Here is an 18,926-nt window from a genome sequence, read left to right on the forward strand (position 1 = left end):
TCTGCTTTCATTTCTCAGTGAAAGCTCCGGCGGAGCTGGGGGAAGCATTATTCGGCAGAAAAAAAACTCTATTAAAACTGATGGGAAAAGGCATTTGTCAGGGCAATTTGGGATCATTTCTGTGCTCACACCCAACACAGCCCTAATGGTGAGCTAACCAGGCAGCCCCCATCCACACTCCCATTAAGAGGTAATTACCCTCTGGAGCATATTCAGCTCTGATCAATGGAAACGAGCTGCTCTGAAGGGGTGTCAGCATGTGTGCACCCCATGGGGTGGGATTGAGGGGGCTCAAGAGACAGGAGTGACTGGGTGGCCTTCTGGCTGCACATGGGTGATGCCTTTCTTTGGCTCAGTCTGTCCATCCCCCCTTTGCTCCCACCCCATAACGCTGCCTCGCTGTGCTGATGGCCTCTCCCCCCCCTTGCAGCCTGTGACCAGCTGGCTCTCGGTGTCGTAGCGATATTTGGACCATCCCAAGGCTCGTGCACCAACGCCGTGCAGTCCATCTGCAATGCCCTGGAGGTGCCACACATCCAGCTCCGGTGGAAGCACCACCCGTTGGATAACAAGGACACTTTCTATGTCAACCTTTATCCCGACTATGCCTCCCTCAGCCATGCCATTCTGGACCTGGTGCAGTACTTGAAATGGAGGTCAGCCACTGTGGTTTACGATGACAGCACAGGTAGGTGAAGGAGGTGCTTTGAAAGGGGGAATCTGGGAGATTTCTTATGAGTCCCATTTAGGAAGTGCTCTCAGGAACCCTTTTGGAAGCCAAACATCACAGTGTACAGAATACCCTGGGGTCCCTCCCAGAGCTTTCCATCCTTGGGCACATGGAAGCCAGGGCTGGGACAGAGGGATGAGGAGGGGGAGATCAGAGCTGTGGGGCAGTGCCTGGCCCAGCTCCATGGCTGCCATTGGGGATGCACTTTCCCAACTGAAAGCAAAGGCTGTTCTGCAAAGGTTTTTTTGTTGTTGTTTTCTGTCTAATTCTGTACAAAAAAGAAAATAGCTGGCAAAGTTTTTCACTTAAAGAATTCTATTGATGGTTAAACAAAGCAAAGAGCAGCACAGCCCCATAGATTGAAAAAGAGCAGAAAGAAAAGACGCATTGGAGAGCCTGTCCAACTTCATTCCACTAAACCAAATGGTTTCTTTAGGGGAGGGCTGATGAGAACACAGTTTGACATTCCTGTTTTGCAAATGTGGGTCACAGTATGTTCCCTTCATGGCACATTCTAATGCACTTCTACCATGCACGAGGACTCGCTGTGCTTTCCCTGCCTGCGATAGGCATCTGCTGAACTCCTTCTTGCAGCATCAGATACCAAACAGCTCCCGCTCAGCTGCATTCAGCACAGCTTTGTACCTTCCACAATAAAACAGGGATGAATTCAAAGGACAGAGAGATGGTTACGAGTTGTGATTAAGTGCCCGCTACGAACCATGCTATTCATAAATCTAAGTGCATTTTCCTTTTGTTCTTTTGCTGTTGTGCATGACAAATACCGCGGGTTTTAATTTGTCATGTAGATAATTATCACAGCCCGTCCTTCCTCAAGGGCATCTTTGCTTAAGAAAAAGCAGTTTGACAACAGAGATGACCAAGCTTGGGAGCAGCCCTATTCCACTCTTCCCACCCAGCGCCAGGACCCAGCTCTGCCCTTTACTTTGATAGACCCTTAAGTACTCAGGGCAGGGAGAAACAGCTTGGGCAGGGCAGCCCATCCCGTAACGCTCTGGGTTTGTCTTTGTGCAATGCCTGAAGGCCTCATCCGGCTGCAGGAGCTCATCATGGCCCCATCACGATACAACATCCGCCTGAAGATCCGCCAGCTGCCGCTGGACACGGACGATGCGCGGCCGCTGCTGAAGGAGATGAAACGGGGCCGGGAGTTCCGCATCATCTTTGACTGCAGCCACCTGATGGCAGCCCAGATCCTCAGGCAGGTGAGCGGGGAGACGTGGGGACACAGGGGAGGGGGATGTGGGGACAGTAGGGGTGGGAACATGGGCTCAGTCCTGCCTACAGCAGAAGGTACAACGCATGCATTCCATTCTAGCTCTCCTAAGGCAGCCTTGGGGCCATCCTGTACAAATGCAAAAGTGGCACCACTGAGCACCGAGGAAAATGTCAGCTCTAACTCAGCCCCACTCCTTGCAGCAGGGAGGCAGCCATGTCCTCCCAGGCACGGTGTGTGGTTCTTGCACTCTAAGCCAGTGATCTGCTGTCACCATCTCCCCCCTCCTTCCCTGTCTCCTAGCTCAATCTGGCCCAGCTCCTCTCACCCAAGTGCCATTACATGGCAGGGTCAGCATCAGACAGAGGGAAACGGTCTCAGGAAGAGTGCTGCTCAGATCAGCCCAGCAAGACGCTGCCACACAGATTAAATAGATGCCCTGAAGGGCTGGGAAAGCAAACAGAGAAAGAGACTTCTCCTACAACCTGCTTGATGCAAAATGAAGAGAAATCAGAAAGCCTAGGAGGGATTATTAAAGAAAGCAATAGAAGGGACTCATTGTCTCCTGCCTATTATTTTAGCATGCTAGCTGTGCTCGGTGCTGTTCACTTATCATGTGGTTTATTATAGTTTATTGTGCCATCTGCTCCGCTCGTCGCTGCGAGTGCAGTGTGAGGAAGATGGAGGAGGGGGGGGCTGCAGGGATGGAACTTCTCCCGAGCCCTTCTGTGTGTCAGCAGGGTTTGCTCTTTTGTCAGGAGTAGCAGCCTCTTCATTCCTTCCCTTCCTGGACAAACAAATCACTGCAGGACCCTACAGGATTGCTCTACCTACTCACGGGTGTTATCTGTGCTCTCCAGCTGTGCCCATTTCTGGTCACTTTACAATGCTGTATGCCTATTCTCTTGCTTCCCAGCCCCTCTGCTCCCTTTGGCAGCTGTCTCCAAACAGTTGCAGCTCTTCACAGCGCACAGATGTGCTGCCTTCACTTTGATGGAGTTCCCATCCCATCCTGGGGTTCACCAACTCCAGGTTCCCCATGGATTTATTTCCCCACCAACCCAGATGGCAGCTGTGCTTGTGCTGCAGGAGCAAGGCTGGTTGGCTGCAGCGGGACAGGGCTGCCATCCACCACCACCTCCTGGACCTGAACCCCCCTATTTGCTCCTCTGCTTTCACGTGGCCTCACAGACACCTCACATCCCCTATTTCTGCACCCAGCTGTGCAGAGCCCTGCAGACCACAGGCACGAGGCACTCAAAAAGACATTGCCAAGAATCCCGGGGTGAAGGCTCACCCCAGAGGTACAATTTCAAGGCTCGTGCTCTCCATCCTTTCCTTTACCCGTGGTTTTTTGACATCCTGCTTCTTTCCAAACTGTCACTTCCTTCCTCGGAGCGAAATTCTGCCCTAGTAATTTCAGTAGAAAACAAGGGAAGTAAACATCTCCTGGGGGACGTGAAGTTGCTTTCCCATCAGTGGAGATTTTAAAGTGCTCCTGCATGTGTTGTTCTGCAGAAAGCACGCTCACAGTCAGCACCACAGGGAGAGCCACGACTGCTTCCTCATGATGGAATCACTGAATCACTGAGGTTGGAGAAGCTCTCCAAGATCCCCAAGATCCAAGCTCAACCCCAGCCCACCCCTACCATGCTCATTGACCGCGTCCCCAAGTGCCACATCCCCCCAATCCAGGGATGGTGACCCATCACTCCCTGTGCAGTCCATGTTGCTCCTTGGAGAAGAGTTTTACTCCCTCCTTTCCCTCACTAACAGCCTTTCCCTCCTCTCCCCTAGGCCATGGCAATGGGAATGATGACGGAGTACTACCACTTCATCTTCACCACGCTGGTAATGTATCTGCTCTGTAATCCCAACCATCCCTACACTGAGGGGCTGCAGGGTGAGGGATGGGATGCTGGGGAGGGATCTGGGCTGAACAACCCAGCAGAACCAGCAGCAGCCCCACCACCCTTATAGCCTCATCCTGTGTGCTCTGTAGAAAGGACTTGGCACAAGATGAGCTCTGCTCCCATTCTCCATGGGCCACTTCTTCCCAACACCAGGAGCCATTCTGGTCTGGGCTTTCCAGCATGCTGCTTTTGTTCCGGCTTGGGCTTCTATTGTCTGTTCTACTGTTGAGTGTTGCTTGATTCTGAAAATCCAATTTCTCTCCCTGCCTTTAGGAAAGCAGCAGACAAAAAGTAACCCTTAAAAACTGCAAAAGAAAAAAATTTATTTTTCAAATGCAAAAGACATTTTAATTACCCCTGCTACTATTATCTATTCCAGGCAGCTTTAAGCATTTCCCAGATAACCTCCTATTAATCAGCCCCAGCTGAGCCTAGAGTACATTTCATGTGTAGGTACAGCCTGGAGGCGGGAAAAGAAGAATTATAATAAATTAATAGATAAGCAATCACAATTAATGCCACTTTCCTGAAATAACAGTTATATCATGGGAAAGATATTTTAATCTGTCATTCCTTAAGGCAATGTTTTCCTAGCTTGCAACGCATGTGCTTCGGCGTCTACAGTACTAGACCCATGGGGTGCTAATGAATTAGTCTATTATGTTATACTGAATGTTTCTAAAAGGTCCCCAGTCGATACTGAGTGCAGTGCATCAACACTTGGCACGAAATGCTGCTGCAGTGGGCTCAGCAGCACGGCTCTGCTCAGTGCTCCGGCAGCAGCAGCCCCAGCCCAGCTTCCCCTATAGGAGCACAGCTCTCTGTGCAGCTCTGCTATCCCATAATGTCCTGAGATTTCCCAGCCAGCTTTGGAAAGCAGCTCTTTGCAAACGTGCAAGCCAGTGTCCCAAAGGAAGCAAGGATCCTCCCATGCTTTGTGCAGAGAGAAACAGAAATCACAGCCCCTCCAAGCTTAGGCTGGAGAGTGAGCATATGAGGACGTCATGCACCACGAGTGCCCACCCTGAGTGCCCCATGGGGAACAGCATCACTTGGGAAGGGGTATCCAGAGCCCCAGGAGCAGAGCTGTCCTGAAGGCAGAGGGATGGAGGGGAGAATAAATCTGCAGTAACAAAAAATAAGTGTCAAAAGAGAATGCTGATGAGGTGGAAAATAGAACCAGATGTTCCAATTTGTGGCTGTACAGGAGTGGAAAACGCGGGAGAAACTGATAAGGCAATTCCCCCCTCTGTGCCTGCTCTGAGGCTCGGTGGGGCTCTGCACTGCCCAGCTGTGCTGGTGGGAGCACAGCCCAGTGCTGCACAGAGCAGAGGACCCCACAGCAGATATATGCATGCCTGAGCTTAAGCAGCTCTGTGTGCCAGCTGTGGTCATTGTAACCTATCTGAAAGTCAGCATACAACCAGGCCTGTGCACTGCCCTTTAATGCGATGTGAGGTTTGCACTTGCCATTTTTCAGCAGGAGAACAAAAAAGCAACAAATGCCCACCCCAGCCCAGTCCCCGTGCTGTGCTGCCCATGATGAATGGCACTGCTGGCTGCTCCAGCAGGTTACAGCCCAGCATCCATCAGCAACCAGCCCAAGGTGCAGGGTCATGGGGGCAGCACACAAGGAGAGATCAAACCCCTAAATCTTAGGAAAGCAAAACAGCTGTAGGAACTCAGATCTCCCACCAAGCACCAAGTGCTGGCTGCTGGTGAGTGCTGATTGTGTTCTGCTTTGCTCAGGATGCTGCATTTCAGGGCCGGTGTTTCTGCAGCTGCCTGTGGGCAGAACAGAGCTTGCTGCTGTGTCTGGGTGAGCACACAGCCCAGCTACATCCTGCTGGTACAGCCACAACATACAAAGCAGCTCCAAAATCTCTGGCTGCTATGCATCCCATGACCCAGCTGCACCCATGCAGCTCTCCGCTCCCATTCAGGCTGTGCAGGCCCTGGGCTGTGCCTTGGGCTCATCACTCAGCCCCACAGCAATAATGGGGCACTGAGGATGGTCCCTGAGCTGGAGTCCATATCAAGCTGAGCTCCGGAGCCAGGAGATGCATTAAGGAGTGCCCGTCCTTGCTGTGTGCCAAGCCATGTCCGTGGGCCAGCTGCCAGCAGCTCAGGGCTGCCTGGCTGGTGGGGTTTATTTTTCAGTTGCATAAAGGGCACTCTCATTCATTTGCAGACTGTGTAGGCTGGTTGGAACGTCGAGAGATGCGTCTCCGTTCCTCTTTGATAGCTGTCTGCAAACTGGCACTCTGGATTCAGAGTCATTCCACTATCCCCAGCACCCGGAGGGCTCCGGTGCTCACAACAAATCCTCTCCCATCACCTCCCAGCCCCACCAGCACACAGCAGCATGGGTGGCAGCAGACAGCCCTGCAGCATCGCTGCCTTCCACCCATGGGCTCTGCCATGGCACACACACAGCCCAATGCAAAAGAGACGAACAGCCCACAGCTAAACCCAATGTTTAACTTGGTTTCTCTCTTTTAAGGATCTTTATGCATTAGATCTAGAACCATACCGCTACTCTGGAGTGAACCTGACTGGTTTCAGGATCCTCAACGTGGAGAACCCCCATGTGTCCTCCATCATTGAGAAGTGGGCAATGGAGAGGCTGCAATCTGCACCCAAAGCAGAGCTGGGGCTGCTCGACGGTGTGATGATGGTACGGGGCGTTGTGGTGTGGGGTGTGCTGAGGGTACAGGGTGTGACAAGACATGGTATAATGGGCTGGGGTGTGGGGATGTGGGGTGTGATGGGGTGGGGTGGGGTGGTGCAGGGTGTGATGGTGGTACGAGGCACGGTGATGATGGATGGTACAAGGTGTGATGATGGTACAGAGCATGCCAATGGCACAAGGCATTCAAATCCAAAGTCTTCACTGCTGCCCAAAGACAGAGCACAATGGGGTTTGTCTCCCCAGGCAGCCCCCAGAAGGAGCAGAGCACATGGCTGGACTGGGCCAGGCAGTGTGCTGAGATTGATGCAGGGAAGAAGAGCCACAGCTATGCCCAAAGACAGCTTCTGCCGCAGCTTTGATGACTCCTTTTAGGGCCTGATGGCAGCTCTGCTCCACTGAGTTACGGCTCGGAAGGTGCAGCACCTGCTCACCCATCTGTCTTCCCTGCAAGGCTGTCTCTGGTCCCATAACTGCTGACTAGCTGCCTCCCGATCCTTCCCACAGGTAGCACAGCTCCCAGACTTTCACCTTGAGAGGTCTCCTCGTATCCCTCTATTCTGCTTTATTTTCCCTAGGAGGACAGTCTCATCACTCTTCTCCTTTTACTCCTCTGCAGTGCTGCATGCAGGGGTGCAGAAGGGTCTCAGCACTACAGTAACTCCCCATTAAATTGCCTGGCCATGTCCTCGTGCTCCTCTCCCAGCCCCAAACACACAAGGTCTGTCCCCACTGCTGTGCCAGGAGCCTGCAGGACAACACTGCCCACTTGTCACACTTGGATTCCATGGGCACAAGGACGGTGCCAACACTAAAGGATTTTCTCCATGCCCACATCCTGATGGATATTCCCCTTTGTTTGCTGTGCCATTTGTTTCCTTGTGCCCTTGATCAATGTTTGGAGGAGAGATGGGGCACCTTGTGGTACCCAAAGCCATCACATTCTCCCTGGTTCAAAAGCTGATATGTGGGCAGGTGTTGTGAACCTGTGATGTGTTGGCTGGGTTGTTTTGGAAAGTTCTCCATGCACAGGGACAAGCCACTTTGCTTTTCCCGTTCTTCTTTCCCTTTGTGTATGAGCGCATAGCTAAGATGCTTTCATATAAGGCAGCTTTACATTCCTTAGGCAAAGCAGATGAAACAAGAAAGCTCTGTTTCTATCTCCTACATTTAGAATTAGCTTCTCCATTTGACAACACAGCAGTCCCAGCACCAGAAACAGCCCCTCTAGATGCACACAGACAGATGATGCTGTGCCAAGCTCTGATTTCAGGGCAGAGCTGTGCTCTTTCAGCCTGAAGAACAGAAACCCTCTCTGCTGCGCCTCTGCCCTGTATGCATGGATGTCAGCAGTGCTCTGCAGAGCCACAAATGTTGTTCCCTTCCCTTTAGACAGACGCGGCCCTGCTGTATGATGCTGTGCACGTGGTGTCCGTGTGCTACCAGCGTGCCCCGCAGATGACGGTCAATTCCCTGCAGTGCCACCGGCACAAAGCCTGGCGCTTCGGAGGTCGCTTCATGAACTTCATCAAGGAGGTGAGAGTCCAGTTTGCAGCTTTAATTGCTCAAAATGTGCAACATGCCTTATAGACAGCCCTGCAGCCAGCCTGGGCAGCACAGCCATGCAGCTGTGGGAGCAGCGAGAGGGATTGCTCCCATCACAGGCAGAGAATGAACCTCCTCTTAATCGGCTCTGCAGATTAAATCTCTTCTCTCTCTGCCACTCTCTCTCCCCTTTTTCATGTTTTGTTCCCTTCTGCGGAAAGCTGCTCCGACTGGCTGCCAAAAGACAGTGTAAATAATTTGTTTGCTTGGTTCCTTTTGCAAATTACCCTGAGCTCACACACCACTGCCCTCCTGTCACCAACATTCTGGCACCAACACAGGGATAACTGTGCCCCTATTGCACCCCGAGCAGCACTGCCACACACTGTGAGCACGGCTGCAGCGATGGCCGCATTGCCACCTGCTGAGGTCACACCGCAGAAGGGCCAGCATTCCCACAGCTGCCTGCTGCTCGGGACATTCAGGCTCCCATTCCCCTCAGGAGCATCAGCATCCTGCCAAAAAGCAGCTCTTAATTTATGAGCACAACCTAAGCTGTCCCAGAGCCGGGCTCCCTGCAGCCCAGCCATTCATCAGCACCACAAGGATAAATGCAACCCGCAAGGATGCTGTGATGAATGCAGGAGTTTTGTACTGAGTCATCACAGCCCAAACAGCTGTCGGACACAAAAGGTGTGAACCAAACCCAGCACGGGGACTGCAGAGCGCTCTGAACATCTCCGTCTGCAGAACGCATGGAGGTGGTCATTAATTAATCATGTTCTTTGGGGAGAAAGAACCAGGAATGGGACTAATTAAAAGATAGTAGAGCGGAGGGGCGATAAGCTTGTTTATGATGCCAACTGACAGCCCTGTGTTTTTCCTCCCCCATATCAGGCCCAGTGGGAAGGGCTCACCGGACGCATCGTCTTTAACAAGAGCAGCGGTCTGCGCACAGATTTTGACTTGGACATCATCAGCCTGAAAGAAGACGGCCTTGAAAAGGTAGGCAGCATCTGATGCAGAGGAGATGGCTGGTGGTTGTGTTGTTTCCCTGTTTTCTGGGTTTTATATATATATATATATATATAAAAAGGAGATTTATTCTGCAAGATTTCTCTGATCTCTCTCCATGTCTCCGCTGTGACTCACTGCCCCCGGAGCGATGCGTGGCACATTACAGATCCCAGCTGCAAGAATGCTTGTGGCACTTCTTGGGGACAGGGCAGAGAGTGGAGCAGAAGAAATGCTCACATCAGCCATTAACCTCTGCTCACCCAGCCCGGGGAAGGGAGGGGGGGGGATGGATAAAACCCATCCCGTCCAGCTTCTTGTTCAGCTTGCTCACAGAACAACAAACAACCCTTGAAAGCATTATCTTAGTGTGATTTCCACAAGGAAAATTGCTTGGAAATGGCACTGGCTTATTACAGGCTAGGTTCTGGAGGATGTACTGTGTAGTTTCATTTGCCTCTGTGTTGTTTAAGGGATGATAAAGAAAAGGCAAAGTGTGTTTTCTGGCTGTCCCAGGAGCTGGGCTGCAGCCTCAGCCCCTTGTATTGCTACAGGTCTTGGGGGGACACCATGCTAACACAGCAGCCTCAAGGTGAGGTCTGTTTGTTTAAGGCAAAACAGAGCAGCCCGAGGCTGCCTCATGGCCACCACTGACCCCCACTGGGCTCCAAACCTGCACATGAGGACACCCAGGGCCAGAGTGATGCTGAGTGTTGGCTATGCTGAGGACTGTGCAGCAGGTTTGCATGCTCCGGGGCAGCCATCCATCCACACTCTGGAGCCATCTGCTTTCAGACAAACACAAGGTGCTGGACTGGCAGCAGTGACAAGGCACTGAGCCCTGTGCCTGTGGGCATGGACAGGGGATGGATCCCAAAGGGACACCAGCTGGGAGCAGACGGGAGCAGCCTGCAAATCACCAAAGGGAGCAGATGCCTCCTCAGGTTGGGGTTAGGAATTAACTGCAGTGCTCACAGGCTGCTTCCATCACATCCCAGCTCCTATCCCATCCCAGCTCCTAGCCCAGCCCAGCCCAGCTCCCAGCTCCATCCCCATGTTGCACATCAGTCTGCCAGGTGCCCCATAGGAGCGCACTGTTATCAGTGCTGTGTGCCACACGCCACCCACAGCTCCATATATATTATGTGCAACTTTTGTCTGCAGCAATCCCAACATTTCACAGCTCATCTCATTGGCTGAAAGCTTCCTTTGGGCTCCGGAGGGGCTCTTGAGTATCGATGGCAAATCTCAGCCGACTCCGTGCTGCTGTCAATGGTTAATCTGAAAGAACAGAATGCCAAATGGCAAACAAATCCTGCTCGGGTTCTGCATTATGTAGAACAGCTTATGTCTGTTGAGCTTTAGGATTGCACTCCTGATCCCGATACCTCCTGGATGTTCCAGGGATTACCGGAGCATTAACTAAACCTAATTACAAGTGCTTTGACTATCTGAGCCTCACAGCTCTCTTAAGGCACTTGTTTTCTTTTTTTTTCCTTTTCTTTCTGTCATTTTTTCTTTTTAAACTCATTACTTCAGCCTTAAGTTCCATGGATTTCAGCCTCATCCCACACAGCTGTAAGCAGGGGGAGACGAGCTCAGACCCCCCTGTGCCCATTAGCAATGCAAACCTTTGCATTGCAGCTGCTGGGATGGAGGTGGGGGGGGAGCAGAGGGGCTTCACCTCTAACACTCAGAGCCTTTCCTCATTCCAAAGCCTGCTGCCCCCACAGCACGCTGTCATGATGCTCCTCCAGCCTCCAGTGCTGCACGGTCCGGGTTAACAGGCTTAGAGCTGCCCGGCCAGCTTCTCTAAATAGAGACATGTTTTGCTATTTCTGGGTCAATAGACACCTTCAAAGCCTAACGACTTATTGAAATTGACAGCTGGAGAAAAGCAGAGCACCTGGAGGAGCCGGGGGGGTGGAGGAGCTCCCCGCAGCTCCCAGCACCTTCCTGGCAAGGCCCCATTCAGGGAATTAAAAGCAAACTTTGATATATATTTTTGCTCCCTTTGGTTCTGCTCTGCCCCAGCCCAGAGCTGACAGTCAGTGTGTTCTGACACCCCCTTTGGTTGGGGGAGACAAGCTGATGTCGGCTTTGCTTCCAAATGGATGCAAGTTCCATTTCCAGGCAACACTGCTGGTGTTCCAGCAGCTCACCTCCCATCTGCTCACTTCCTTTCAGGTGGGGACGTGGAACCCCTCCAATGGTCTGAACATCACTGAGATCTCCAAGGGACGAGGGCCCAATGTCACGGACTCACTGAGCAACAGATCTCTGATTGTCACCACTGTGCTGGTAAGAGACCGCAGCTCTTCCCCTGCTCTGCCCCCAGATCAGCAAACCCTCTGCTCCCTGTGTGCACCCTCAGGGAGTCAGGGTACCCCATGGGGACCCCCAAGGCTTCCTTATGAGCTCCCACAGCTGGGCTGCACAGTGTCCCCCATCAGGAATGCTGGTGTTCTGCACAGTGATACCAGGAACAGCCCCAGACCGGGCTGAGCTGTGACAATCGTGTTTCTTTCCCTCTTCTAAGCACGTCTTTGATAAGCCAGCTCTGAGTAATGCCATTACCCAGCAAAGCACGGCTGCTTAGCGGGCCCCTCTGCTGCCAGCTGTCACGCTGCATTTTGTCCGCACGTTGGCTATTGGATTTGATGGCAGGCATCAGATCAGAATGAATTTTTATTTTCTATCTAATGAGTTATGACGAGTGGCATTGGTTTGGATACGGCCGTATCATACAGTGCTGGTTTGTGGAGTGCCACCACGGGAGGAACAAGGAGCACCAACCCCACACAGCCGGCTCACAGCCATGCTGGGGGACCACTGAGGCTGAAAGCTTTAGGCTGTGCAATCCAGGGCTGTGTATGGGGTACACAAGTAACAAAACAAAAGGCAAAGGGAGGGCAAGGAGTATGTAGGGGGGATACTGGGAGGTACAGGAGCCCACAAGGGTGAGGTGAGGCCATGGGACCACAGGAAGGACAGGGATGGATAGAGCTGAGAGCTGGGGAAGGCATCTGTCAGGGTCAGGATGGACTACAGGGCATGGAAATGTCCACTTGGGGTGACCTCCAAGACCAGGATGTAATGCAAAACGATGGGGCCAGGAGGAGACCTGTGAGCCATCTGCCCCTGGTTCACTTCTCTTTGGCAGCACTTCCATCCCATGCTCTGCAAGGATGGACAACCTGCAAAACACACAGAAAGCACCAGTTCCTATGGGCTGTACTGAGCCCGGTGCTGTGCACAGGGTGAGGGAACCCTGCAGCCCACAGGGAATGCACTCAGCCTCAATCTGCAGTCACTGCACCTTCACAGACCGGGCTCTAAAAGCCCACATCCCTAAACTGTATGTGCATTTGAACTCTGCCTTTGTCCTGCTGTGCTGGAAAACCAGAGGAGGAACCTCAGAAGGAAAAGCATGAAAGGTTATTTTTTCCCCTTTTTGCTCATATCACAGCAACTTGTTGGAAGAGAAATATTACCCCAGCAGCCAGCAGCGCTCTCCCCAAGCAATATGGGAACTGTGAAGTTATGAAATTGAGGGCACCTTCACTGAGAAATCGATTAGCAAACCGAGAGAGCTTGTGAATTGGATGTCTGGCCATTTTCAGTAATAAATTGTGAAATAGTCCGTGAATAAGTGGTTCACAGAGTTCAGAATTACCCCCTAGGAAATGTTTGAGACCTGCAGATGCATTACTGAAGCGGGCGCCGTCCTAATGTTCAGCGCTTCGGCTGTTAAATATGTATGTAATCCCTACAGCGCTTCCCAAAATTAATAGTTCTTTATGGCTGCACTGGAGCTGCCGTATTTATATCCAGACCTATCGACTGGTCCGATCCACAAACAAAGCACTAATTCCAGAGATAAAACATAAAGCTGGGGAGGAGGTGTTGGGGGAGCAGGGTGTAACGGAGCCATGTGCCAAACTCAGCCCCGTCACAGCGGTGCCCCTCTGTTGCTCTGTGCTTCTGCAGACCCTGCTCTGTGCTGCAGGCAGACACTAGCCCCATCCTTGCTTCCCAGCACGGTGCCGGAGCCTGGCCCCGCCGGCAAGGACACCAGCCTTGTGTGCAACCCTCACTGTGGCCATTTATCAGCTGCTGCTTCCTCCGCCTGCCTCCCAGCTCCTGCCCGCTGCTTCCAAGCTTTTGCCATTCCCATCTGTCCCCTCCGTGTTTCCCCCCTCGGGCTGCCCTTGTGCCCCCCATTCCCTGCCCTTGGTGGCTGCCCATGCCTGATGCCATCCCAGGCCGTGCCGCTCGCTGCACCAACACCTGCTATCCATCACCCCACGGGCATGGAGCACTTCTCCAGTTGGAGCTGGTGCCCCAACCTCCCCATTCCCTGCATCCTATAGTGAGTGCTTCGAAATGGAACAGAACCAAACTAGGAGCACATTGAGCTGCAGCAGCCACGCACAGAGCCTGCTGGGCTCAGCCCCAACCCCACAGCAAGGGGGGCACCCGACCGTGCAGGGCTGGCTCTCCTATTCATCCCCCTGACCTTGCACTGCCCCTCAGCACTTCATTTCAGAGCATGAAATGGATATTTTTGTCCCTGAAATCCCACCAAATGGAAAACAGTTGGCCGCTCAGAAGAGGCAGAATTAAATTTTGTGGGGTAAACAAGGTTGCTAATTAGCTGCTGTGCCGTGCAAAGTTAATTTACTCTCAGCGTGTTCCCCGTGCCAGCACAGCCTGGCGAGCTGACCCTGGAGCCAGGCTGAGCCATAATGGGGTCTGTGCTGTCTGTGCCCAGGAGGAACCCTTCGTCATGTTCCGTAAATCTGACACGGCCCTGTTTGGGAACGACCGCTTTGAGGGGTATTGCATCGACCTGCTGAAGGAGCTGGCCATCATCCTGGGCTTCACCTATGAGATCCGCCTGGTGGAGGATGGCAAGTACGGAGCGCAGGACGACAAGGGCCAGTGGAACGGGATGATCAAAGAGCTCATCGACCATGTGAGTGGGGCACGGGGCTGCAGTGGGGCTGGGGCACAGCCAGAGGGCACGGGCAGTGAGTGGGGCACAGCTTTCTCCCCCCATATCTGCACTTTTAACAAGGCGGCTTGCAAAAGCCCACTGACACCAGTGTAATTCCAGGGGCAGCCCTGCTCTTGCAGCTGCCAAAAGGTCACTTAGCCTGAAGCCAGGACACACAGCCAGGCGATGCTGAACTCCCAGTCAGGTTCTGCCTCCAGCACATCCCATGCTCCCCCCCAGGCCCACTCAGGGCTGTGGTGTTTGTACAAAGCTCTCCTTCCTGGAAAAGGTCTTTGGAAGAAGAGACAAGGACAGAATTTACCTCTGATCCCAGGCAGTAGCTGCAGCCCTACAGCTACAGCGCATCCCTCCCTCCTTCAGTCCTGTCCCAGTGGTGCAGCACACAAACCCCTTCCCAGCCTCACTGACACCTCCCAAATTCATCTGCTGCATTTGCAGAAAAAAAGAGACAAAAATAATCTCTTGTACGTAGCAGCCGTGATGCTCTTCCAGGCCGTGTGAGAAGGATGCGTTTGCTTGGTGAGTCACTTTGGTAAATGAGCTTTGCTGTGAGCAGATAACAGAGCATTGTTTCGTGGTGAGACGGCAGAGCTGGGGCTCAGGGATCTAGGTTGTGTTTCCAGATTCATCTTGTCTGCCTTAAATGACATTGGACAAGTTGCTTCTGTGCAGTACTCGCTCCATCTGTAAAATGCAGATGATAATGATTATGTCCCTTAGAGGGACACGGTGATGCTCCATCAGTTTGAGAAGCACACGGCAGTCCTTAGATGGCTCATCCTGGAGAGGCAGGAGGATGGTAAGGGCTCACAAGGACAGCCCTGGGGACCAGGACACGTTGTCTCACAAGGGAAAGTGCCACAGGCTGTGCAAATCTGCTTCTGCGCTTCTGCTTCCAGAAAGGTCCGTGCAGCTCCAAGTACAGATTGAAGGGTCTCTTACACAACAGCCCTGTTGTGTGCCCTGAGTGACGGACGTGACACGGATGTGTGACACAGATGTGTGACATGGATGTGTGACACGGGCTGTGTCCCCTGGTAGCATGCCAGATCACAGCATCCCTCGGTGCCAAGCAGGTCCCTGCTCCCAGCACAGCAGCCCCGCTGCAGATCGCTGGGGAACAGCTCTGAGCAGGAGATGAGATATGGGGAACAGCAGTCGTGCTGTCACTTAGCCTGACCCGTGTCACTTCCAATGTCCTGCAAGACGTTGCAGGGCTCTCAGGGGCTTTTCTCATCTTCCCAAGGCTGAAAGCTGAGAAGATATGGGGAACAACCTCATTAAGTCATGCCCTGCATTCACGGTCAGTCCGCACTGAAGCATTTCTTGGCCACTTAATAAAACAGTACATTAACATTCAGCAACAGCAAAGGGCCAAAACCCTCTTCTTGCAGGTTTCTTTGCAAGCAAGCATCAGGCTTGCACTCTGCTCTGACAGGTACAGCTGGGTGCAGGCCAGGCAGTGATTTACAGCTGCTGCCCAGGCCCTGTCTGAAGCCATTCTTTTCCTTATCTACATGTCATTGCTTTTTACAGCAGTGTTTATGTAAAGCATTAAAAAAAGGGAATCTGCAACCAGATGCGGCCGTTCCTTAGCAGCAAAACTCCTTCTTACCATGCAGGGAGAGGAACAACACCTGATAGGCATGAGGGAGAGTTCAAACCCATTCCATGCTTCTTAGGAAAAGTGCTGGAGATGGCATTCAGACACAGTGATGGGAACAGCACATTGCAAGCTATCTCCTTCTCACCTGCACAAAGCAGGGGGGCTTTGGGAGCTCTCAGCACACAGGTAGGGGCAGCTCCCACCCCATGGGTCCTTCTGCTGGTGCTGTGAGATGCCCAGGCAGTGGTGCTGCTTGGGAGATGTGATGAATGAGTTTTGGGGTGGTGGTGCTCAGCTCACAGCGGTGCACACTGCAGAACATGGTAAGGATGGGCTGTTTGCACAGCATGCTGCACTGCTGCCTTTGGAGTCGTACATCCTTCCCCCGTCCCTTCTGATCCAGACATGCCTGCCCACAGGCAGCGATGCCTCGGGCTATCGGCCCTTGTGCAATTGCTTTGTTTCAGTCTGGCCTTAAGCATAAACAGGAAAAGCAACAGCAGTCGGAGCCACTCACAGCCTGACCCCATCCGTGCCCCCCAGGAGCAGATCAGCCCCAAGCAAGCAACCCTCTGCCCTGCACCCACCTGCACAGCAGCGTCCACCCTGCTCTGCATCCACAGGCAGTGAGCAGCAAGCTGCCAACAGCACATCTCTGCCCCGCATCAGCACTGAGCTAAAACTGCTGCTTATTCCTAGGAATTATTATTGATACAAGCAGAGCAGCTCTGTGTGCCGCGGCCCATCCATCCCACTTGTAAATCGTAGCTGTCTGCCCAGCAGAACGGCTGCAAATCTTGTGTGTTGTTTGTGGGTAGGACCCACATAAAAAAGCACAGCGTGAATCGCTCTGGACATTTTGCACAAACTCGTTCACAAATAAAACTTGCCTTCTGCTGAGACACTACAGATCAAATTTCCATTCAATCTGAGAAACTTCTTGTGGGAATAAAGAAGGCGTGAAAAATAATAGGGTTTCTAATGGAAATCCCTGCCAATGGTAACTATAGAGAAGATGTAATGTCTATCCTTAGGGACGATTTATGACAGCTGATTTAACACTTTCACAATAAATGGGCATTTATTGACGGCACGTTCTGGCAGAAATACATATTGCACCACATTGCCACGTTCCCATTAGCGCTGTGCACCGGTGGGTGTTTATCTCAAGTGCCGCAGAGTGGGGATTCATCTGGGAGCCACTGGGCCAGTAACAGCAAAACCAATTGCTGGTGGATGAGGCTCTTCTTGTTTTGCCTCTTGTTTATGCCCTGCAGGAACTCGGCATGGGGAGGAGATGGCGGTGAGCCCCAGCAGCGGGCTGCATTCCTCCTTCGTGCCCAGCACTGATAATTGGGTGCATTCAGACTGATCAGACCAATGGAGCAGCTGATTGAAGCGCCCTGCAGTGCAGGGAGCAGCCCCAGCTCTGTGCTGGCTCCCCGCTGTGCCCTCCCTGGTGCATCCCGAGGAGCCTGCTTGCTGTCACTGTGATCCCTGTGACACCCTGAGGCTCAATGAGAGCCCGTTCCTTCCCCGAGGGTCTTCCCTAAATAAAAGATTGGAAGAGCCCCAACACTCCCCAATTTGGCCCAGCTCCCTGCTTGGGTTCCCTGCCAGCATTCCCAGTGGGGCTGTGGGTAGAGCTGCACCCAGCAGGGCAGCTGCACCTGGGGATGCCCTAATAGGGGATGAACGTCTGGGTGCTGCCAGACAGAGCTTGGATAACAACCCAGCAAAGCACGCACTATTTACCTGTCTCTCAGGCAACGCACGCCTAATTAGTTTATGTCAACACTGAGCTCAGATTGGCAAAATAAGCACCGAGGCAGCTTACTTGCTTGAATAAATATATGTCCTAGTGCTCTGCTCCATAGGGCTGCAGAGCTTTGGCCCAACACGGCCTCATGGAGCAGAGCTGCAGATGGGGCTGCGTGGTCCCAGGGAGCAACATAGAGCTCTGTTGGGAACATCGGCTCCCTGGCCTCAGTTCAGAGCAGCACTTGAGGAGATCCATAGCACTCAGAGGGTGTGCAAGCTCCGAGAAGGCAGAAGCATGTGCTTAAGTGGCTTTGCTGGATAAGGGCCTTTAAGCCGTTGGCACTCACCGTAATTCCTCATTTCTAATAAAAGCCATTTAACCGTGCAGAGCACAAAGCTGGGGATGGGAGAAAGAAGCATTCAAGGCCCGGTTTGTGACACCCAGATCGTGGTGGCACATTGTGACCAATGGCAGCTGCACCCTTGGGGGGCTGACCCACAGCCTCTCCATCAGCAAAGCCTCAATCAGAGCCACCTCTAGAAAAATCTGCATTGAGAAAAAGGGCATCAAAGCATCCCATCCTGTGTCCTGTGGGCACAGCGCAGCCTGGGCTGCTGCTTCCTTCTGCCCGTATGGGACACGTGCTGCTGAGGACGTGGGGCTGCCATCAGATCAATGGAGCTGCTGAAATTGACACAGTAAAATTTTATTTCAGCTCTAAAAATGTTTTTTGATCCTTGGGCATCCATGCAGATTTTTCTCTTCTTGTTTTCTGGTGCAAAGCAGAAGCTCCTGGCCAGCATTCTGCTTGCTCCATCATTCTGACAGCTCTGGCTTGCAGGATCTCACGCAGGTGGCTGCTGGCCCTGGCCTCAGCGCTGCTCCTTTCCTCCCTCTCTCATAGATATCAGGAGCCAGATCCTTCACTATCCCCACCAGCTTGCCCTGCTTGTGTTGGGACACACACAGCGCTGGGTTTGGAGCTCTCTGGTGAAGGCAGCAAGGACAAAACCTCTGCAAACCCTGTGTCCCAGGGTGCAGAGCAGGCAGCAAACACAGCTCCACGTGCTTGGGAGCAGGGCTGGAGGGATGAGGATGCTCACTGTCTAATGGCTTCTTTCTCTCTCTCTCTCCCTTTGTGTCTCCCCCCCCCCCCATGCTGTGCATAGAAAGCTGACCTGGCAGTTGCTCCTCTCACCATCACCCACGTACGGGAAAAAGCGATAGACTTCTCCAAGCCCTTTATGACCCTGGGGGTCAGCATTCTGTACCGGAAACCCAACGGGACCAACCCCAGTGTGTTTTCCTTCCTCAACCCTTTGTCTCCTGATATTTGGATGTACATTCTCCTCGCCTACCTGGGGGTCAGCTGCGTGCTCTTTGTCATAGCCAGGTAAGGGGATGCCCACA

The 18,926-nt window shown here is 52.7% G+C and overlaps 1 protein-coding gene across 1 annotated transcript in view; it reads left to right on the plus strand.

Moving 5' to 3' along the window:
- Positions 1 to 18,926, plus strand: part of GRIK3 (glutamate ionotropic receptor kainate type subunit 3) — a 63,101-nt gene that overhangs the window by 33,238 nt on the left and 10,937 nt on the right. Inside the window, exons 3-11 of the mRNA XM_072355320.1 lie at positions 431 to 688; positions 1,775 to 1,956; positions 3,765 to 3,818; positions 6,384 to 6,557; positions 7,962 to 8,105; positions 9,012 to 9,119; positions 11,316 to 11,429; positions 13,903 to 14,106; positions 18,686 to 18,909. Coding sequence (XP_072211421.1) covers positions 431 to 688; positions 1,775 to 1,956; positions 3,765 to 3,818; positions 6,384 to 6,557; positions 7,962 to 8,105; positions 9,012 to 9,119; positions 11,316 to 11,429; positions 13,903 to 14,106; positions 18,686 to 18,909 — 1,462 coding nt within the window. The remainder of the gene's footprint in view (positions 1 to 430; positions 689 to 1,774; positions 1,957 to 3,764; positions 3,819 to 6,383; positions 6,558 to 7,961; positions 8,106 to 9,011; positions 9,120 to 11,315; positions 11,430 to 13,902; positions 14,107 to 18,685; positions 18,910 to 18,926) is intronic.

The sequence above is a fragment of the Excalfactoria chinensis genome, chromosome 22 (assembly GCF_039878825.1).
Source record: "Excalfactoria chinensis isolate bCotChi1 chromosome 22, bCotChi1.hap2, whole genome shotgun sequence".
In the NCBI taxonomy this organism is placed as follows: domain Eukaryota; kingdom Metazoa; phylum Chordata; class Aves; order Galliformes; family Phasianidae; genus Excalfactoria; species Excalfactoria chinensis.